Genomic DNA, 22970 nt, shown 5'->3' on the forward strand with positions numbered 1-22970 from the left:
AGAAATATTAATGAAAGACAGAACACCCTTGTCGCACCATGGTCACGAAGGTGTGTGCTTTCAGATGCTTGATTTTGAGACTTCAAACTCTAAATCTGAGGTCGCGAAATCAAATTCGTCGAAAATTCTCACAATGTTGTATACTATCAAGAGCTCCCCATTACTCGTTACAAAAGAAGGTTTTACTAATAATAATTATTTTGAGTAATTACCGATAGTGTCCACTGCCTTTAAATAGAAACACAAAATTATAAGTTGTTTTCTTCTCTAATTACTCACACAAGTGGTATATTATACAAATATTGACTGCTTCGAGTGCTATGGTTAAAACTACGACTCCCGAGGTGTTCCCCGGAGCATCTATTTGCCCGAGGCGCAGCCGAGAGAAAATGGAACAGTCCGGGGATCACCGAGGGGGTCGGAGTTTTAATCATAGCAATAGTTAAAGCAGTCAATATTGTTTTTTATAACACCCCAACAGACTATTTATCATCTCCGTACACCTAACGTTCGTACGCGCGTTTCAGATACACAGATGCACAACTGATTGGGTTCGAGGTGGGTAAAAATATGTCTGGTCACTGCACGCCATGTGCCAAAAAGAAGTTGACTGGTATTGGTGATTTTTTTTTAAACTAACAAATGACAAACAAAAGGTCCGTAAAGTAGATATATAACAATCACTCTCCTTTGTTTATATAAAAAAATGAACAAACTGATCAACTCCTAGTAAAGGAGCTATTTCTATTTTGATAAAGTAACTCATTTTGCAAGCTGTTCACGGAATGCTTTTTTAAACCCTGCTATACTTCCTTAGTTCTTAAGAATCAGTCGAGCTTTAACATTCCACGGACAGCTATAAACAGTGCTTTCAGTGATACAGGCATAACTTCTCTTATTAATTATCAATTAAGCCATCGAGATTGCCCGGGCAACTATAAAGAGGTTTCATTTTGTTCAGGTAAGCAGGAAAGAATGCATGTGTCGTGTGCTTCACTTTGGTTTTTAAGGCAGTGGACACTATTGGTAATTACTCAAAATAATTATTGGCATAAAACCTTTCTTGGTGACGAGTAATGGGGAGAGGTTGATAATATAATAATACATTGTGAGAAACGGCTCCCTCTGAAGTGCCATAGTTTTCGAGGCGGAAGTATTTTTCCACGATTTTGATTTCGAGACCTCAAATTTAGAACTTGAGGTCATGAAATCAACCATCTAAACCCACACAACTTCGTGGGACAAGGGTATTTTTTTCTTGCATTGATATCTCGCAAGTTCGATGACCGATTGACCTCAAATTTTCACAGGTTTGTTATTTTATGCTTGTGTTGAGATACACTAACTGTGAAGGCTAGTCTTTGACAATTACCAATAGTGTCCACTGCCTTTAAGTGCCAGTTGTTGTTTTGTTTTTAAATTATAAACCTTGGTCAACTTTGGGTTGACTCATACTGTATGATACTAGACAAATATCTGCAAAGCTCAGTACCCTTATGGTTGCCTTATGTTTGTTTATATTTCTGACAACAGATCAGCGAATTCATTGATGTAATTATGAACGGTAATGCACATGATGCGTTCAATCAATTTGACATCGTTCTGAGTGGGGTGATTCCATTTCCAAGAAGGGAATTAGTTTTCTTTCAACATGAATGGGAAACTTCAGTTGGTGGAATCATCATGTTAAGATTTAGTAAGTAGCTAGCCTGTCTCTTGCTCATGTAGTACCCTTTTCCCGCACCAAAAATCCATATCCTGTGTTTTAAGTTTCTAAAACCATTGGACACTTTCGGAACAGAAAAAAACAAAAATCACAGATTTACAAATAACTTACAGGGCCTACAGAAGGTAATGGTAAAAGACTTCTCTTGAAATATTATTCCTTGATATGCTTTACTTTTTGAGAAAACATTATAACAATTATCAATTCTCGATATCGAGAATTAAGGATTTATTTTAAACACATGTCATGACACGGCAAAACGTGCGGAAACAGAGATGGGTTTTCCCGTTATTCTCTCCTGACTCCGATGACCGATTGAGCCTAAATTTTCACAGGTTTATTATTTAATAAATAAGTTGTGATACACGAAGTGTGGGCCTTTGGAAAATACTGTTAACCGAAAGTGTCCACTGGCTTTAATATACTTTTATTTATTTTGGTTTTACACATATATGCCGATGTGTGTATAAGTAATACGCTTAGTACTTTTCCGAGTTCTGTAAAAAAGAAAACAAGAAAAGAAAAAGAAAAAAAAATCAAATTACTCGGGTGGTATTCAAACCCAATACCTGTGCATGTATAGAGCAGTGTCATACCAAATGAACCACTGAGATTTACCGGTAGCTAGAGGCAGTTCGAATCATATAGTTTTAGCAGCGGTTGTTGCTGTACTTTGTTCAGATGCATAATAAAAGGTATTTTATTATTTGAGTCATAAGTTACTTCTTTCGCAAACACTACGTTACTTCAGAGGGAGCCGTTTTTGCAATGTTTTATACTACCACAGCTCACTCCATTGCTCGTTACCAAGTAAACGAGTGTAAACCAATAGTGTCCAGTGCCTTTAAAAAAACGAAAGTGACCACGGTTGTAAAAGTAATGTGTTCTTCAATGCAATTTTTATTTTATTTTACCCGCATTAACAAAATAATGGGAGTGATTTGCTTTATATAGGAATCGAAGCTGGTGGGTTTTTCGACTTGAAGATACCCGTGTCAGTTGCCCTCGTGTCAATGAAAGCCAAGGTAATGTATCGTGCACTGGTGTGTTGAGATAAAGGTAACTATTATAATTAATGGTTACCCAACTTTTATGAGTCGTTTGTGTAGGGAGCAATGTAAAGAAACTATTTTTATAATTTTAGCCCCGAGTTATATTAATGCTGTCCTTTATTTAAATAAACTCAAATAAATATAAAGTAACAATATAATTATGAAATAGATGTGATAGCCTTAGTTTGTGTATAAACAGGGTGGTATAACACCAATGGTTGGTTGCTACGTTAGTGCAAGTGTTTCAATCGGCTTCATATTGTATGGCGAGCTGGAACTCAAGGCAGACGTCCTACACACAAGCTTTCCTACAACTGCAGAATTAATCTTTAGTAAATTCCCGCTGGATGTTGGGTAAGTCGTTGTTGTCGTTGTTGACGTTGCTGCACATAAAAACCTAACTCCCCTATTCGCCATGCCCTCATAAAGAATGATTAATATAATTTTGATTTTGCATACTGGCAGCTAAAATAGGTAAGAGGAAAACTGTTCACGACACCCCGGCAGAAACCTTTTTTTGTGTGTGTTAAGTTTACCCTTCCAAAGTAGAAATTATGGTATATTCCCGGAAAGTTTACATGATTCTTTTTAAAGACACTGGACACTATTGGTAATTGTCAAAGACCAGACTTCTCACGTGGTGTATTTCAACATAAGCATAAAATAATAAACCTGTGAAAATTTGAGCTCAATTGGCTGTCGAAGTTGCGAGATAAAATGAAAGAAAAAAACACCCTAGGTCACTAGAAGTTTTGTGTGAAAAATACTTCTTTCTCGTAAACTACGTCCCTTAAAGACACTGGACACTATTGGTAATTGTCAAAGACTAGCCTTCACAGTTAGTGAAGCATAAAAAAGCACAAAATAACAAACCTGTAAAAAATTAAGCTCAATCGGATGTCGAAGTTGCGAGATATTAATGAAAGAAAAAAAACACCCTTGTCGCACCATGGTCACATGAAGTTGTGTGCGTTTAGATGGTTGATGTTTTATACCCTCAACCTCTCCCCATTACTCGTTACCAAGTAAGGGTTTTTGCTAATAATTAGTTTGAGTAATTACCAATAGTGTCCACTACCTTTAATTGACAATATCCAAAGTTGTATGTTTCTATATTTGCCTTTAATCTCCAAGTCTGTGTTTGTCATCCTTAGACTCAGATTGGACATAGTGATGATCCCCTTAATAATCCGTCTGTCAGGTAAAGTCACACTGAGTATCCCTTTCTTCGGTATAAAGAAGACGCTCTACAAGAAGGATCTGTGGCGCTACCAAGCCAACCCTATCCATTCAAATATTTTCAATACTCGCACCAAAGAGCCTGATGAGTCTCCGCCAGAGATTATGGTCTACTCCACACCTGTTGTAAGTCACGTAAAATCTTGGTTTTTTTTTTCTCAGCGTCAATGCAGATAACTTTTCTTCTGAATGATTTGTTTTATAAATGGCCATATTGGAAACTTTTTTTAATTTTTTACCAAGAATACACAAGTTTATTGAGTCCATTATTTATTAAAGGACAACCCTGATGAAACTACTAGCTGCTCACGGGGTACCATTGCGGCTTTTCCAATCCATCAATACTGTACTACTGTATTTTAAATTATGTGGAAATGGAAACACATCTTGAAGCAAAAATGAAATGAATGAATTTTGGAACAACACTTAATTTGATATACAAATTGACATTAATTTTCCAAATGTAGAATGAACCATCCTCATCAGTTCAAAACGCAACACAGGGCTAGATAGCTCCAGTTAGCAGAGTGCCGACACTTTAAATAAGAGGTTACAGGTTCAAGTCCACCTATGGTCAATTGTCTTTTCTTCGACTCAAAATTATTACTAGATTTTACATTCAAATTGGATTTTGTTTTTTACACTAAAGCATATGGGCAAAAGGTCTAAGTTGCATCTCCTAAACTATGCAATTCACTCCCTAATAGCATACAAGAAAGTAGTCTTGGTTCAAGACTCTCCTGGATTTGTCACAACAGGGCGCGCTATCACCCCCAACGCGCTATCAACCACGAACCGCTATCACCCGAGAACCGCTATCACAGGAGAGTCTTGGCACATTCGTTAAATCTCCCCCCCCCCAAAAAAAAAGGGGCGGGCTCTGCGGGAAACCTACGCACGCGCATTATGTTTCCCCCCGATTTTGGGGGGAGAATTAACGAATGTTCCAAGACTCTCCTGTGATAGCGGTTCGTGGTTGATAGCGCGTTGGGGGTGATAGCGCGCTTTCTTGTTACAAATCCAGGAGAGTCCTGAACCAAGACAAGAAATCTGCTCTCTAGAGCAGGTTCAAGTTGAAGCTCTCTGGGTAATTGTCTTTTGTTCTCCTCGAAATCAATATTAGATTTTACATTCCATTGGATTTTTGTCTATTCCTAAAGGAGGACCCCCACTCCGGAAAGAGGTCAGTAAACATTGCAGAGCCAACCAGCCATTGCAGCGTTGAGCAGGTGCCTGGTCTAGACTACACAGAGCCCGCCTTTCAACTTGAGGTGGTCGCTGCTGATGACAAGAGTCTAGTGACGTTTTTCTATCAGGTTGGGACGGTACCTGGAGGGAGTGACGTACTCCCTGAGACAGAATATGGAGGACCATCAGCCATCATTTCACAGGTGATGATGCCTTGAGAATCACAACCGAGCCTTAGCTTAATTTGGTTCAAACCAGTGATCATTTTGCCCCCATTTTCTTTTAGATTAAAGTTAGTATCTTATCTTTTTGCCAACTCCAGAGGTATCTGAGACAGTTGTTTCATAATGATAGAACCGCTGCTCTGCACCTTACCTTGAAAACACCAATTTCAAACGCTGTACAAAACATTTGAGTATATTTAGTGACAAATCATTCTCTATTAATTTGACACGAGCCTGTTTCAATTTCAATTTTAATTTCAATATTGGTTCATTTTCATATAAAAATACAAGACCAAATAAAAAGTCATAGACTAATGGCATTTGGTTAACAATAAAATTACATCAAAAATCCAATACAAGTTAACATGATAAGACAATAATTATTATTAAAAATATTACTATAGTGGTTTATTTTACTTAATTTAGTCTGATTTTTAAGCCTGAAAGTTTTAAAGATTTGTTTGCATCCTGTTCTGTCCACAGACCCTACTCGGTGGCCACCCACTTCACTTCACTGTCTACGCCATGAACAACGGTGGAGGTACCTCAACCGCAACCTGCAGCCTGCCGACCTTTGACGTCACCCTCCCAACGGGTCGTATTACTCCTGACTTCACTTCCACCAGTCACCCACACATCCTTCGTGCCTCAGCAGTGGTGTATGATGACTCTGTCATTTTGATGCAGAAAGAAGGAGTTGGGTTTGGACCCGAGATCTGGGGTGATCAGATTGTACCCTGGCACACGATTGACGTCACAGAGCGAGAACAACTTGGAACCTCAAGTAACTATAACAAAGACATATGTCACTTTCTCTTGACAATTTCATGCAATTACAAAATCGGCTTTACTCATGTAAACGTAAGGCCCTGAAAGATTGCAAAACATGTTCAGGGGTGGATTTCACAAAGAGTAGGACTAGTCTTATCTCGAGTTTAGGACGAGTTACTAGTCCTAACTTAGGACTAGCTGTACGTTTTTGGTATCTCTTAGGACTAGTCCTAAAGTTTGGACTAGTCCTAACTCTTTGTGAAATCCACCCCAGCTTTGGTTGCAATCGACCCATAAGCAACTGGTGGTTGAACTATTTGACTCAATGAGATATAATATACCGAACTGTTCATATATTTGTGGTCATAGCAAAACAGAAAAAGAATGTTTTAAAATACTCATGTCTAATTATTTATCATTTTTCAATCACTTGTTACAGTCAACGACTTTCACTATTTTACCACCGCCAAGAAAGGACGCCTCATCTCAACACCAACATCAACCATCACTCACATTAATCCTAACTTCTGTGCCCGTGACTGCCTCGCTCTTCCAGAGACAAAGTGTCTAAGTATCAACTATGACTACGATTCCAAGATGTGTGAACTCCTTGAAGAGATCGAGGGCCATGGGGTCGAAGTTCATGAGGTACATGTTGCTATAGATTTGTATAATTTAATATTTATACAGTAAGTTTTCAGGCTAAAACTACACATCGATGTGTTTATCCTTACCAATGCTGAATATACCTTTAACAAGTAACTGTACCTTGTAAGTATAATGTTGTTCCTGCTGATTTGTTTGCATTTTGAATCAAGTTTGACAAGTTCACTCATTATGAGCGTCTCGGTATTGGACACGCTGTTGAGTTTAACCACGAGTCCCTCCTGCTCGATCACAACAACATCTACTACTTCAACATTGAGCTCCTGAACTATGTAGCGTATGAGAACATCGTGTCATCTGTGGGTATCGTGGCAGACTTTACAGCTCCAGAGCCTGGTTTGATCGGCAATGCATCGAGGGACGAGGTGGTACATGAGTCGTGTGTTCAGTTTACTCCTGATGAATGGGAGAGACGATGTATTGAGGAAACACCTCTTGATAATCATAGGTAAGCCAAGAAACCTCGATACTTCTGCTTTGGTCCAGGGAAAACTAAACAGAGAATTTGGTTGGGTTTTGCGTGATCTTGGTTAAATCCAACTGGGTTCCCAGTTAAACCAAATAGTCTCAGACCAACCGCGACCGTATTTAAATAAATTTGGGATCCCGGAAAATTAAAACTTGTGTCCCGGTCTGTCAAACCCGAATCCCGGGGGAAATCCAACGTGTTAAAATTGACTTTGCATATACACTGGTCCAGTGGACCAATCATCATGTTGTTCCAGTGAGCTATGTCCCCACATGGGCAGTAAACGGCAGTGCCTATATTATGCGCAAAGCACAAAGGTTTATGCAATCATAAACGTTTGATTTTTGAGGAAGTTTCAAAGTCTTTTTTAGGAATGTGTTCTTTCAAAAGTCTCTTATCTACTAAGACCGCATAATTATGTAGTGTTATCCCCATGTTAGAGTTAAACGTAAAGGCAGGACATTTCTTGCTTTATACGTACATAAAATGTACGTGTCTAGTGTTTTTCTTTTTTCTTTTTTGTATATAAGATACATTATCGATGGGCCTGGTTCAATGACTGTCTTCAATGGTGAGATGGAATTGGTGGACATGCTGTATACAAGAAGCAATGGCTACATGGCAGGTAACCTGACTAAATAGATCAATGCTAAACCATCTTTTTTGAAGATTTTTACAAAAGTTAAAAATATAGAATCTGTAGTTTTAAATTTAGATCGCTTTTATATCACTTTCTCTCATTTGTAAACTGCTGATTTGTAGCAGAATTTGTAAATGTGTTTTTACTTCTTATCTAAGCAAACTGGGATGGTATCCATGATAACGAGACTGGTATCCATGGCTACACTTGGTCCATTGGTTACAACGTGTGTAATGATGACGTCAGCAGCCATATAGATCCTCATGCACACCTGTTTGATGAATCACAATGGCACCACCAGGGACTGGTAGTCAACGTCAATCTTCCAGGTAGATCTTCATCTAATCCATTTGGAAATAACACCTTACAATTCTGGAGCATGTTTGGGAACCTTGGGTTGCCTTGTCCGTAGACCATGCATGACGTAATTTGAGTATGGCGCCCTCACCTAGAGACCAAAGGGAGTTTGTTCATTGGCCAACCCTGTGCGTTGTGCGAACAAATCTGTGGGTTTTGTTTCCAACATAATTATATCTTCAAATATGTCACATTTCAAGTGAGATAACGGCTTGCATTGATTCATCATCGGTTCACCTGTAAAAAGAATTCACAAGGTCAATGGGAGACTTTTAGGGACACTAGGCAGCAGCAGACTCACCAGTAAATCCATTCTCGGCAAATATGCGCATGCTAAGAATTACGTCAACAATTGAATTTTACATTGCAGGTCTGCTGCCACTTAGCGTTCTTAAGTCTCCCATTACATAACATGCGTGATTGAAAACGAGCACCCAAAAATGCTCAAAAAGTTCAGATATGTAAAAACGGGCAATTCATCTGTTTTGACTAGAAGCAGTATTGCACATTTTCTGCAAATAGTGATGCGAGTAAAGGGAGGAAAGTATTTGAACATTTTGCAAGTTTTTTGTCTATTTTTTATCTACCCAGATGGTGCCTATTTTATCAGCGTACGTGCACTCAATAAGGTGGAGTTTGGCGGCCCGATGGCACTGACTGTATGCCACAGCATGCCCCTCATCATTGATAACACTCCGCCAATAATTGACAGCATTAGTAACATCACTTATGAATCATCGATTGGAAGAATTGCATTGCAAGTTAACGCAAGGTGAATTTGTGTTTAGAAAATCTCAGAAGTTTAATTATTCACTGTAAAGTTGTCAATGTTCAATCTAGTTAATTGCTAGAAATTACTGTACAGTCTACTGACAAATTTTCTCAAAAAAAAAAAAATCTTGAGGTCAGGTGAAATGATTGTTTACTTCTCGAGAATTAAAGCATTTTAGGACGCACAGCTTTTCTAACCGAGACACAAAAAAAATAACTAGAGTTGGACTGGATTATCTGGATTGACATGCCATGTTTTTATCAACTGAGTTTGAGCTATAGTATTAGCGGTCTCACCTAGTTTGGCAATATTGTTGATGGAGCTTTAAGTCACAAGCCATACCATCTGTAACTGCCTTCAGCCAACTGCATCCAATATAACGATACAATTTGGGAAAACAGCAGCAGAGGGTTAAATTTGAGGTGATGTTTGTTTTTGTGATAACTATCAAGTACTAAACCAGAAACAACATTAAATCATTTACAGCGATCCTGATTCTCATCTGTTTGAGTACCACGTGGCAGCCGGAAGATCACCGAGGGATATATCTCTGCATGACTGGGAAGCCCTCGCTGTTACTCAACAACTCATCATCGACTTCAAGATTCCAAATGGCATACCATGCTGGCTGATCGTCAGAGCTGTCAATAATGGTACTAAGTTACAGCTAAAAATACACCAGCTTAAGTAGTAGTCCAAGCCAATTCATTATACCTTCCGCCCGGGGAGTAGTAAAATAGCGGGGCATTTGTTTTCAAAACTGAGCCGTCTCCCGAACATCCGATAAATCTACTCCGCGGTATAGAATAAAGAAATACAGTTCTCTAAGAACAAACTGTACCTTGCAAGTAGATGGTGTTACCGCAAACCAAATATATATTTCAAAATAAACCACATAATATGCAAAGTAAATTGTTGTACTAGGTGCTGGTGTCAATTACAAATAACTGATACCCTATTGGCATTATCGTGGCAATATACGTAGATGATCAGAGGGTTGGCTGTGTTAAATCCAAGTCACAATCGAACTGCCTGTCATTCTCTTGTATTTTTCCTCTCCGTAGTTGACCTTCGAACTGTAGAGCATGCTGATGAACCATTATTAGTTGATGACACGCCACCAATTGCTGGAGACTTACTCGACGGACCCTATGCAGGACGAGATCTTGTTTTCACTAAAGATAGGAATGAGGTAATCAGGGAATTCCACTAACTTCATATTAATGTTTTGTACAGGGAGACTTCCATCAACATCTTTTGTATTATTTTGTTAGTTTGTACTACCCTTTCCAGTAAATCTGGTTAACAATTTTGACACACATTACCGTTAAGTTTATGTAGCCAGATAGACCTTTAGTAATCTCTGTAGCTAAGAAGTTGTTTAAATGAAGTCTCTTATAACAACACACTTTCATTCCATGTTTCAGTTTGTGTACAAATTTGTCTCCACGACCGTAACTAAATCAAAGGACTATTTATCTTAAATAAGCCTGGCACAGGTTTAGTATTTTAAACAAAATTGGTCGTTGTCTATTCTATCTGTTAATGTGACGTGTTCATTTCTTTAACAGATTTGTGGAAACTGGTACAACTGGTTTGATCCCGAATCTGGAATTTCCTCGTACCTTTGGGCCGTTGGAACCCAACCTCTAACGAGCAACGTCGTGAACTTTGTCAAAGTGTCTCGCCGAGAGCATGGGACCTGCTCCGGGTATGTCACCCTCCAGCACGGCGAGACCTACTACTCAACGCTTGTAGCATTCCACGGTGGTTATGATAAGTTGAATGTCTCGGCTTCATCAAATGGAGGTGATTTTTTTTCACTGCATTTTATGCTAATCTCAATGCAGATAATGGGAGACTTTGAGGCGCTAGGTGGCAGCAGACTTACCAGGAAAATTTCCATTGTTTACGTAGTTCTGAGCATGCGTACATAACCGAGAACAATGGATTTTACCTGTTAAGTCTGCTGCCACCAAGCGTCCTGACCTCATTAAATTTACTTTGGAAGAAATCTGTATTTTATTTCCGATATTTCATTAATCCTGCCAGACCTTAGCCTTTACTCAAGGCGCACGCAGCACCCCCTACCCGATGTCAAACACGACATCAGATATCACGCACGAAAAAAGACCAGCGCGAGCGTGTGCCTTGATTAAATAAAGGCTAGCCAGACCCATGCAACTGTATTAGCTACGTGCAGTGTCAGCAGAGAGTGACCCTCATAAAAATTCAAACATTAAATACAAAAAAAATTCTTACTCAAATACTTTAAGCAAAACCTTGCCACATAGGAGAAATATGTACAGCTTATTTTCTCGAATGAATTAAAATTCAAGACAATTTAAAAAGAAATAAATGGTGGTTCACTTCCTCAAAACTTCTTTGAAAGTTTAGTTTTTTTAAAGTTAAAAACTTTCTCCTATGTTCTGCAAGTGACTGTTGATCTAACTCCACCCGTCCAAGGAAGCGTCTACGACGGCCTCCTTCCAGGCCCAACGGACCTGGAATTCTCTTCCAAACCAGCCACAGTGTCGGCTCAGTGGCAGGGATTCTCTGATCCTGAGTCTGGTATCGAAGACTACCAAGTCACAGTCTACCGTAAACATAGTGACAGGTAGGTCTTGTGAAGAGAAAAAGTCGAAATGTAATGTCTGTTGTGAAGAGAAGAAGTTGACTAAATTACTGTTGTTTTGGCAAATAGGGACTCCAACCAGCTAGGTTCTACACAGGTAATGGGCAAACCTTAGTCAACCTAAAATATGTACAATAAATGTGCGACGGCAGGTTCTTTTGTTTTGCAAATGTATTTAATCCCAGAACAAAAGGTTGTCACATTGACCCCTGTGATAACTTTCTTGGTTCAAAATATGGATCGGTCTTATATGATAAGTGACGATGATGCAAATCATGAGACGAACTGTATGACGTGCATGACCTCACCCCAGTGAGTGTAAGCTGGCAAGTGGTGTGGTAGACTAAAAATTCATTCAGACCCCAGTGCAGCGCCTGCAATGTGGTCACTCCTTAACAAGATCTGATCTACTTGTGGTTAAAGGGGCAGTCTGCTTTAAGCCATGTAAGTCTTTAAAAGTTTTAAACAATGCGACAGTAGGGACAAAACACATTTGTCACAAATGTTTAATTACCTTCAAGACAAATGATTGAATACGACATGTCTGATTTTAAATACAAAACACAAGTCAACATAGTTTTTATTTTATTTTTATTCATTTTGTCAGTGAAAATGCAACCAATGACTTTGAGGTTATCCATGAAGCCGAGTCAGTTGGTAATGACGTCTCTTTAATCGAGTGGCATCATTTCCATCTACACCACAAGGATCAGGTGTACGTCAATCTACGTACAATCAACCAGGCTGTCAATCACATTGATACTCCAACCAATGGATTCCTGGTGGATTTGACTCCTCCTATGCTACGATCCCTTGGAGACGGGCTTGTTGTTGGACAGGATGCAGACTTCCAGGTTGGTTTATAGAATATTTTGTGAACTCACCAATTTCTACTTCAGTTCTCATTAATGTCTGATTGAGATCCAATTCTTCCCTAAGGGTAACTGGTGAACTGAATGAACAAATGCTATACATGGTATGTACTTGGGTGTCGTGCACTTGGTTTAAACTCTGGTGGTTAAGTCATTAGGGTGTGGGTTCGAGTCCCAGTTACGGTACTTTGTGTCCATGAGCAAGACACTTAACTATACCTCCTGTGTTCATGGGCTGATTAAGCTTGATATGCTACATATTTGGCAGCACAGGGTGTATCTTTCCAATGGCCCAGTGACCAGGGGTATTTACTGTTGGAGGACCATGAGCGTCACATAGGAACAGTTCAACCAGAGATCGATTTAACACAAATGTTATAACTGAAATTTACACACAAAGAGATAAGATTGATGTTGAGTTGATCTTAAAGTTTGAATCAATCATAACTGCTAAGTGAGATGTCACAATACAAATTAATATCTAAATGTTTTAAAGGTAAATCCTGGTGTTTTTGGAAATCAAGCTATGTGCTCGATGTAACCCTAACACACAAGTTATACGTCTTATGTATATTGCCTTAATTATATTTATCGATTACTACAGACACACAGTGATAGCCTTGCTGTTCACTGGAGCTACTTTGATGACGAATCCGGCATTGCTTTGTTTGAGTTGGCTATCTACGAAATGAGACATGGTAAAAAACGAAAGATTTTCCCAGCAGGTAACGTTTTAACTATTATCTTATGACAAGAACAAACTTTAACAAATCAAAATCAAACCGTTGTATTTGTTTTTAAAGTTTTCATTTAAGAGGGCTATTTGAATTGTCAACCAACAAGATTCAATCAACAAGCGCTCAAACCTCGTTTACATAACTTTTTATCCATTTATCTGATGTATGAGCAGTATTTTTTGTCACCTTTCAGACTTGGATCTAAACACACGACACTTCCATGGCCTGCCTGTTATTTTTTTTTCATAAAAAAAAACATCGTTAGTGCTTACACAATCATATATAAAGTAATACAAAGACAAAAAAAAATATCCCTATTTTGCCAAATTCAAATTCTTACCAATGTATTTCTTCGACTGTTGAGCACCACCTTTTTGTTTCAGACTTGGATCCAAATAGCTTTGAGCCGTTATTAGACGTTACTACCGAATCCCACGTGCAAAGTGGATTGTCACTTCGTGCAGGTGCCATCTATATCACACGAATCAAGGCACGAAACCAGGCTAAACTGATAGCATCACATGAGACGAGTGGTATCAGGGTAGACCCTACCCCACCTGTGGTAGGTGCATATTGTTATCATCAGACTGCCATCTAATTGACAGTTAGAAATACTCACTACAATAACTATTTTAAAGATGCAAAATTCCTCACACTTTTTAAGCAGGTCACAACTATTCAACACTTTGTTGAGACCAAAATCTTCTGAACATCAATTTAAGCTTTTTTTACCGGTTCATACAACTTTAAAGTAAGTATTGAAAGTTATTGTTAAAACTTAAAATCAAACTTTCCACAGACGTGTTTACGATCCCGATCTTGTTTGATGGCAATTAAGCACTTTATGTAACACACCATAAAGTGTAGAAGATTTGGATTGATCGGCCATCTGGGTCACGAGAACATTTTGAAAAACGATAACACATTTTGCATAATGTCAAAAAAAAAATATATATATAAATTTAATTTCAATTTCAATTTTTCAATTTTTGAAGAAAAAAAAACGCTCAATGAGCAATAAACTCCAAACGGGAATATGACATTTCAGACAGAAATATTTCAAGGGATGTTCTCTTCTATCATAATTATTAGAACGTGGAAGATTTACGTGAATGATCTTAGACGAGTTGTTTTTCTTACAAACTCTGTAATGTTCCTTTAACTTTGAAGATGAGATACGTACGAGGTGGGAATCTTGATGGAGGGGCTGAAGAAGTTATCAATGGATTCTTAATCCAGAACAGCCTCTCTACCATTAAGGCATCTTGGCTTGGAGTTGATGGTCAAAGCGGTATTAAGAACTACTGGGTCGCAGTTGGAACAGCTTCAAGTAAGACTCAGTGCTTTGAATTTTAGTAGAATTCAAGATCTCTTGAATGAGCTCAAATTGTACAAAGCAAAGTAACATACATGCAAAATTGTTTTGCTCAAATTGTGCAGAACAAGGCAATTTCTACAAAGGGTAAGTAACACAAAGCTTGGTGGGCTTATGCAATAGAACGATGGACCCCACGAATATTTCTTTGTTTAACTATGGAGGAATGTAAAAAAAAAAAAAAAAAAAAAAAACTACCGTTGAAGTCTTTGTCTTGGTGTTTGTTTGAATTTTAGGGATGTTCGGAGGATTGGTTTTAAAAAAACTGGCCACCTTTGGTAATTGTCAAAGACCAGTCTTCTAACTTGGTGTATCTCAACAAATGCATCAAAAACAAACCTGTGAAAATTTGATCACAATTGGTCGTCGAAGTTGCGAGAAAAAAAAATGGAAGAAAAAAAACCTTGTCACACGAAGTTGTGTGCTTTCGGATGGTTGATTTCGAGACCTCACGCGCGACGTAGTGACTTCTTGTTTTCTTGCGAATTAACTTATATTCCATACCATATCCTTTTTATTCCAATTTATCATGGGTCAATTTAATGAAACTCGTATTTTGAGATTGCATTCAGACATTTTCTAACTCTTTTTCCTTAATGGAGTGTATTATAACTCGACAAGTTGTCACCCATTGTCTTCCTTATAGATGCTGAAGACATCAAACAGTTCACAGCCCTAGGGCCAACAAGGAATGGTGTCCTGCTGAACCTTGACCTCCAACTCACTGACCAATCAACGTGTAATGATGAAGAGTTTACTGCGAACTGCCGCCCTGTCTATTACGTATGCGTGAAAGGCGAGAATGGTGCGGGTGCGTTCAGTGACGTCTATTGCTCCTCGCCAATCAGAATCGTAGAAGAGGATCAGACAGGTGTGTGAATTATAAGCAAACACTAATCGCCGAGGGAGGTTTGCGAAGCTGCATCGTGCAAAATGGGCTTTATTCAACTCATATCAATCAATTTAATCTTTCACATCTTTTGAGATGTAAAAGATTAAATTGATTAAAAGTTCACGAAATTGTTGACAATTATACTTAAAAGTATAATTGTCAACAATTTCGTGAATTGCAAGACACTATAAACGGTTTGTACCCTCTTTTCCAAATTGCAGGAAACTGCAACTTCATGTTCAAACATTTTATTCATATCTTGTTTAGTATAACTTGTTCTTCGATGTTGTCCATAATAGGTTATATAACAGACGGACCAACCATGTTTCAAGATACAGACTATCAGCATGAGAGAACAACTGTTACTATTTGGTTCGATAATTTTGAGGTAAAATTTTGATGCATAATAACATGTTTATGTGTAAATTTGAGGTTTACAAAAAGTATACTTTTACTATAAAAAAAGTTTCTCCTCTAGTTTTATATATCAAATTCTTATATAGCGCATTTCACAATAACCGTATCAATGCTCTTTACATTAGTGCCCTGGTCATGGGGCCAATAACATCCCTGTAATGTTTCTCAGCTCCCTTGGGAGTATACAGCCCTGAGCTGTCTGTAAGGCGTTTGTGGCTTTTTCATACACCACAATATCAACCTCGCAGGTACCCATTTATACCCCTGGGTGAAGAGAAGCAATTATAGTAAAGTATCTTGCTCAAGGACACAAGTGTCACGACCAAGATTCGAACCCACACTCCGATGAATCAGCACCAGAACTTGAATTCGATGCTCTTAACCACTCGGCCATGACACTCTACTAGTTATGATGTGAACAATTTAAAATAGTTGTTTATTTTTACAGAGCCAGTTGCATGGTATATCTTCCTATGAGTGGGCAGTCGGTACGACCCCTGGAGGAGAGGACATTCAACCGTTGACCTCAGATGGAGTAGTGCCCGGAAGTGACCCTGATGTACCAGGTAATCGTATCCGGCTGCTTGATATTCTTCTTCTTGTAAAACTAACTTTGACAAATGATGTGCTTGGCATCAATGTATGTATCAAATTAAAAGACCACTGTGACGCTATACAGTTTCAAGTCAAGATTTCTTTCTTTCTACTTATCTTGTGTGTTCAACATCTTACATAGATAAGCAAAACAATAAGCACAGAGGATGGATGGAAAATAGTTACTCTATGGTAACAAAAATAAAGAGAGTCTGTCAGATTAAGCCGATCTTGTAGAAGACAGTCTAGGTTGGTTTAACCTTGCTCAAGGCAGTCGCATTATTCACTCCTACAAGACGCCGCTGTAAACCCACCTGTATACACTGTGCTTACTGTGTGTATTCACACCGCACGACCCAACCGTCATACACTGTCACATCGCTCAACGCACGACGCACGACTACTGTGCACCAGTCATCCGCACTCGTACCACTAACCCGCATGCGGAGGCCGCTAGTCGACGCATGCGGATAGCGTACGGGGGCGTCGTGTTACGCATAGTGTATACGGGTGGGTTTTTATACAGCGGTCTTTTTTTTATACAGCGGTCTTTTTTCGGAGTGAATAATTCGACTGCCTTGAGCAAGGCTAAGGTAGGTAGACTACAAAGGAATCAAGAAAAACAGGTGACAAAATTATTTTCATGTGTTTTATATTTTGTGTTTAACAGGTCTTGCTGGCCAGGGTAAGGCACAGTCTCCACTTCCTCTCCAGCATGGTGTGACGTATTACAGCACTGTCCGTGCCATCACCAATGGTGACAGTGTCTTAGAAACTGTCTCCAATGGTTTTACAGTAGATGTTACACCGCCAAACATTAACATCACTGACTTTGGTCAATATGATACAACTGTTGATTTGGTGAGTGGAAGTGAGATTCAGAATTGAAAACAAAACTCGTAATTTATTGATCTTTTGTTGTGTATTGTTAAATGTTTTGTTTGAAACTTACACAAAAGTTACTTCTCTGTTTTATAAAACAATTTAAAAATCATTAAGCTTGTTAGTTATGAGGACCTTTCTTTTTCGGCTGTTTTATTTGTTGCAAATTTCTTTAGGGCTTTGGTGGTGTCAAACTCTATCAATTCACCGATGATTTTATCGATGCCAAGTGGAATGTGGAAGACTCAGAAAGTAACCTCATTGCAACATACTTTTCCGTGGGACAGTATGCAGGAGCTAGTGATGTGTTTCTTCAGACACAAACTAAAAAATCATACGTTCCGTCGGGTTTGGTAACCCCTGCGTACAAAGGTGATTTAATTTAAAAAATTAAATATATAACAATCCTGTCCTCTAGAAACATTGTATGTCTCGAACAAGTTCATTTAGGCAGATTATTTTGTCTTGCCTTAAATATTGCGCTGATGAAGTAAGCGTTGTTTTGAAATTCCTACTATATATCTTAGCATGGTGTCCCTGTTAATGTTCATGTGTGTGACCTCTTTAAGAAAAATTACAACACTGCTAGTAACTGGGATTTTTTTTTTTTATGTCAGGTTTGCCGAATATTCTGACTGTCCATGCCATCAACAGTGTTGGACTGAAGCAAACAGTTTATACTACCAGTTTAACTGTAGATACCACACCGCCAGGTGCTGGTCAGGTATGTATCCTGAGTGCAAACTATTCAACCATTGGACATGCAGGAACAGCTGCACGGGTTGTTCATAGGCCCTTTTGTAATCCACAGATTCAGCTCAGGCTAACTTGGCCCCGTGGTTGTTTTGAAAATTGCACGTGCTTTGCGTATGCGCTCAGGGCTTTAGACGCAAAAACGAAACCTGAAGCCGAAGCGGTTCAAAAAGGTGCCATAGAGTTAAGAGCTGTCCTAATGGCTTATACTTTGTCTCTCTCTCTGCCAGGTCATGTGCCCATCTTTCTTACACGCAAACAGCGCCCTCAAGTGCAGCTGGACTGATTTCCTGGATGGCGAGTCAGGAATTGAGTCTGTAAGGTTTCGTGTCGGGACTGCAGAGGGTCTGAATGATGTGTTTATGTCGGACAAATTACCTGGCTATATGACGCACTACAGTGCCACAGGTAAGAACAATAAAGATAAATTTTTGTTGTACTATAATTTTCCTTAATTGGGTATTCTGCCAACACCGTCTTACCTTTGAATAAATCACAAATTTGTTTTCATGAAACAATTGCTTTTCTTGTCTGTGTTTGTTATTTGAACTTTGTTGTTTGTGCTTAAACTCGGCAACCCTGTCTAGACAATATGATGCTTTAATAAGAAGGATATTTGATTATTATTGTTATTTTTTTCAGATTTAGACTTGATGCATAACAAACTGTACTATGTCACCATTGAGGCTTTTAACGCAGTCAGCCAAAGTACATTCGCCTTCTCTGAACCCATTGAAATCGATGACACCCCGCCCTCACATGGTGTTGTGGTGGAACTTCCTGGTGTTCATAAATTGAGCCAGAACGATCTAGAGAGGCAGCCAAGCTGGGATTGCAGTAACATGGATAACTGCTTAGAGCTGGATGGAGAGTGTTTGGAGTCCATCACCCAGATTCAGATCCTCTGGGAACCCTTCAAAGATGAAGATACTCGGATCTCTAAATATGAAGTAGCATTAGGCACCACACCGGGAGGAACTCAGATCAAATCGTTCTATGAGGTGGATAGGTACCAGACTTCAGAGCTTATAACCAATCTTGATTTAAGTGATGTGCGAAGAGTCTATGCGTCAGTGAGAGGGTACAATAAAGCTGGTTTGACCAGCACGGCAGTCTCAAATGGCATCTTCGTCAGTCGATTTAGTGCAGGACTTCAGCCGCTAAGACCTTTCACAATCAAAGATGGAGTCACTTCTAATGACCTCAAAGACCGGGACTTTCAGACATCTTTGAATGAACTAAGTGCTTCTTGGGACTTCAGTGGAGACCCTTGTCCAATCAGGGAGTACGAGTGGGCTATTTATAGAATTGACGAAGTGGAAATTCAGCCGTTGACAGATGTGGGAGGTATCTATTAAAACCAACCTTTTATGAGTTGGGATAAAATACTTCCTGTCAAATTTGGCCTTAAAAATAAAGTTAACAATTTGATTGTTTGTAGAAGCTTAGGACAAACCCTTTCTACTACTTCCAATCCCTTTACCCCACGCTGTACCTTTTGTATTCGTGTTTTTCTTGTTTTATTTTATATGTTGGCCAAAAACACCGACATTTAATCTTTCTTTGGATACATTCAGCGTTACCTGGTTTTATGCTGGCGGATGGTTTACTAAGTATACAATGTTTTTGATTCAAATACACTTTTTAACACAGACCGTACTTCAGGTACAAACACATTCATTGAAATGATGGACGGCGAGACCTACTACACCGTGGTGCGGGCAACCAACGCTCTGAACATACCCATCACACTCCGCTCTGATGGAATCACCGTGAAACGAGACCCACTGATACCTGGTCAAGTTTACGATGGTCTCCTTGCAGGCTTTGATCTAACCTACCAGAAAGAAACTGACACCATATCGGCAAGCTGGAGTGGCTTTGGTCAAGGAATGCCCATACAGGAGACTGTTGAATATACAGGTAAATTCCTGGTCACTAAAGCCCTTTTCACACGACAGACATAACAAGGGTCCCTTGCGAAATTTTAGCATGTTGCGAAGTTTTATGGACACTGGTTTGAGCACAAAGGCCACACTGAGACATTATGTCGTTCATTGAATTGTTATTTAACATACTTAACATTTTTTTCTGGTATAACTTAAGGGAATGCTGAGATGATCAAAGACCATGTTACAGAACAGGCTGTTGACTATTACGAGGTTGCAGTGGGCACCGATCGTCGCTACCCAAAGACTAGAGACAACACAGTACCCTTCACTAATGTTGGTCAGAACACATCGGTCACCTTCAATAACCTTGATCTACAGGCTGCTACGTACTATGTGACGGTCAAAGGTCATAGTGCAAGCTTCTCTGCTGCTGAGGTCACGTCAAGTGGGATAACTGCTGGTGTGGATAGTGAAGTTTTTGGTTAGTTGGTGTTCGTCCAGTATTCCTTTCCACTTTGCTGTATTTTTACATTGTTAACTTTGATTCTGCAGGCATTAGTTTTAGTCAATTTTCATAATAGTCATTTCTTGGCATTTTGATAAAGGAACGATCCGATTATTTTAAATAGCGCAGAATTTGTTAAAAGGTCAGATCAATTTTGTTTTTGTCCAACCAGCTACGGAGGTTAAAATGCCAGAGTTCGTCAATTCACTCTCCGAAGTCAAACTCCAATGGGAAGAATTCGACTCGACCTTCCCCATCCTACTCTACTATGTCGGCCTGGGCAATGCCGCTTCGGCTACTGTGTCACCAGAGAACATGGACTGTTTGGACATGCTTCTAGCAACGGATGAAGCCAAGACTACGTTTAATGAAAGAAAGATGCATTTTATTGGCAAGGATACCTATCAGGAGATCAAAGGACTGAGTCTTGAGCAAGAAGGTTCATACTTCGTGACGGTTCTTGGTGAGTTATACTTCATTGTAAACTAACGTCTTTCCTTGCAGTCGTTCCCAAGTCACTCATTGGTTTATGTTGGTGTATTGGGGGTTTGGGAAACCCTTTGTGGGGTATTTTCCACAATATTGAACGATGGACCCCACAATGGAACCCATTGTTCAAACTAGACCCCACAAGAAAATTATTACATCTTCATTATTCAAGCAGTGAATGATTCCAATAAAGCATTTTTATGTTTAAATCTTTTTCTATTTAAGGAATGAACGAAGGAGGGCAGTGTAACTCTTCTACTAGTCACTTCTCGGTTGATATTACTCCGCCCATTGAGGGGCGCCTTCGTGCTGGACCTTTCTATGGCATGGTCAGTATTTTTGACAATGATCAAAGTTATCTTAAATAATAGCGGAAGCAATATTTTGATATATAAGTGCAGATACATAAAGGATATGACGAAGTAAAAAATATATCCTTTATTACGAAACCCTTCTTCATTATCGACCCGCACAGAGAAGGTTGCAACATTTGGGTTTAACTATTATACTATTTTATTCATTTCCCCACCATATCCCAATTAAAATAATAGAAGTTTAATAAATCCAGCACAGTTGCCATTTGAAATTGTATTTTCAAATTACATCAGATCAAATGATACAGCGGGTCGCTGGATTGAGGGCTCACCATTCATTATTATTTTTAATTTGTTTTTAAAGACTACTCTTCACAGTTGGTGTATCTCAACCTATGCATAAAATAACAAGCCTGTGAAAATTTGAGCTCAATCGGTCGTCGAAGTTGCGAGATAATAATGAAATAAAAAAACACCCTTGTGATGCTTGATCAGATGCTTGATTTCGAGACCTCAAATTATAAATCTGAGGTCTCGAAATCAAATTCGTGGAAAATTACTTCTTTCTCAAAACTACATTACTTCAGAAGGACTGAGCCGTTTCTCACAATGTTTTATACCATCAACCTCTCCCCATAATCCCCCTCTCCTTGTAATCAAGTAAGGTTTTATGATAATAATTATTTTGAGTATGGGTACTTCTATTTTGGAGAATGGTTATTTCACCGAATACCTAAAACAATTAAAATTTGAATCAAAAACAGTTTGTGCTGAAATATTCTTTCATTTTGACTCCTATCAATGCTATTATTTTGTTTTCGTGACAGCTGGTGACTTACACAGCAAGCACCGAGTCCATTCATGCGGTATGGGAGGACTACATAGATGAAGAAAGTGGAATTAAATCCTTCAATATCCGTCTTCTAGAGGCTGCCTCTTGTAGAGTGGAAGACAGCGGTAACCTAACTTCAGTTCCTGGTCAGGAATGGATGGTTCTTGGCCCGGGTATCTCAGAGTTTACGTATGTAGAGTTGAGTTTAGTGGTACGTTGGTGTGTTTTTCCTCTCCACCTTATATCTTTACCAAACAGTATTTGAACTTAGATTAGAGCAAAATGTTTTTGTTTAAATGCTCGCATGCTTGGGCAAATGTTCAAATGCAAACACAAACGACACGGTCAGTCTTGTCTAATTATACTGAAACTATGATAGCATTAATAACTGATCTTTAAAAAGAGTTTCCCTTGCTGTTTAGACGCAAAAAAAAAATGGTTGGTCTTGTCTGATTAAACTGAAGTATGATAAGAACCAAAAATGGATCAGCTATGGATCTCATTAAAAGTCAATAAGCTTTCCTTGCTGTAGACTAAATCGTCATCATGTTATTCTCCTAAACCAACCACCCGTATTGACTTTGGTTGACTTTGTGTCTGATTAATAATAATGTTGCTGTTACTCAAGAAATAATAAGAAAAGCTAATAATATATCTCGTATTGCCTTGCTGTACTA

The 22970-nt window shown here is 38.9% G+C and overlaps 1 protein-coding gene across 3 annotated transcripts in view; it reads left to right on the forward strand.

Moving 5' to 3' along the window:
* The window catches only part of LOC117298318, a 106060-nt gene that overhangs the window by 62373 nt on the left and 20717 nt on the right, over positions 1-22970 (forward strand). For all 3 annotated transcript variants that reach the window (XM_033781496.1, XM_033781498.1, XM_033781497.1), the window contains exons 75-106: positions 1534-1696; positions 2681-2751; positions 2978-3132; positions 3933-4143; positions 5178-5408; positions 5913-6213; positions 6640-6848; positions 7019-7314; positions 7866-7960; positions 8134-8304; positions 8924-9104; positions 9591-9757; positions 10169-10296; positions 10676-10913; positions 11541-11721; positions 12347-12593; positions 13216-13336; positions 13732-13910; positions 14519-14678; positions 15370-15594; positions 15915-16003; positions 16481-16598; positions 17297-17487; positions 17685-17880; positions 18126-18232; positions 18492-18669; positions 18904-19608; positions 19915-20184; positions 20368-20634; positions 20831-21121; positions 21373-21476; positions 22289-22504. In XM_033781496.1, coding sequence (XP_033637387.1) covers positions 1534-1696; positions 2681-2751; positions 2978-3132; positions 3933-4143; positions 5178-5408; positions 5913-6213; positions 6640-6848; positions 7019-7314; positions 7866-7960; positions 8134-8304; positions 8924-9104; positions 9591-9757; positions 10169-10296; positions 10676-10913; positions 11541-11721; positions 12347-12593; positions 13216-13336; positions 13732-13910; positions 14519-14678; positions 15370-15594; positions 15915-16003; positions 16481-16598; positions 17297-17487; positions 17685-17880; positions 18126-18232; positions 18492-18669; positions 18904-19608; positions 19915-20184; positions 20368-20634; positions 20831-21121; positions 21373-21476; positions 22289-22504 — 6462 coding nt within the window. The remainder of the gene's footprint in view (positions 1-1533; positions 1697-2680; positions 2752-2977; positions 3133-3932; positions 4144-5177; positions 5409-5912; positions 6214-6639; positions 6849-7018; positions 7315-7865; positions 7961-8133; positions 8305-8923; positions 9105-9590; positions 9758-10168; positions 10297-10675; positions 10914-11540; positions 11722-12346; positions 12594-13215; positions 13337-13731; positions 13911-14518; positions 14679-15369; positions 15595-15914; positions 16004-16480; positions 16599-17296; positions 17488-17684; positions 17881-18125; positions 18233-18491; positions 18670-18903; positions 19609-19914; positions 20185-20367; positions 20635-20830; positions 21122-21372; positions 21477-22288; positions 22505-22970) is intronic.

The sequence above is a fragment of the Asterias rubens genome, chromosome 13 (assembly GCF_902459465.1).
Source record: "Asterias rubens chromosome 13, eAstRub1.3, whole genome shotgun sequence".
Taxonomy (NCBI): domain Eukaryota; kingdom Metazoa; phylum Echinodermata; class Asteroidea; order Forcipulatida; family Asteriidae; genus Asterias; species Asterias rubens.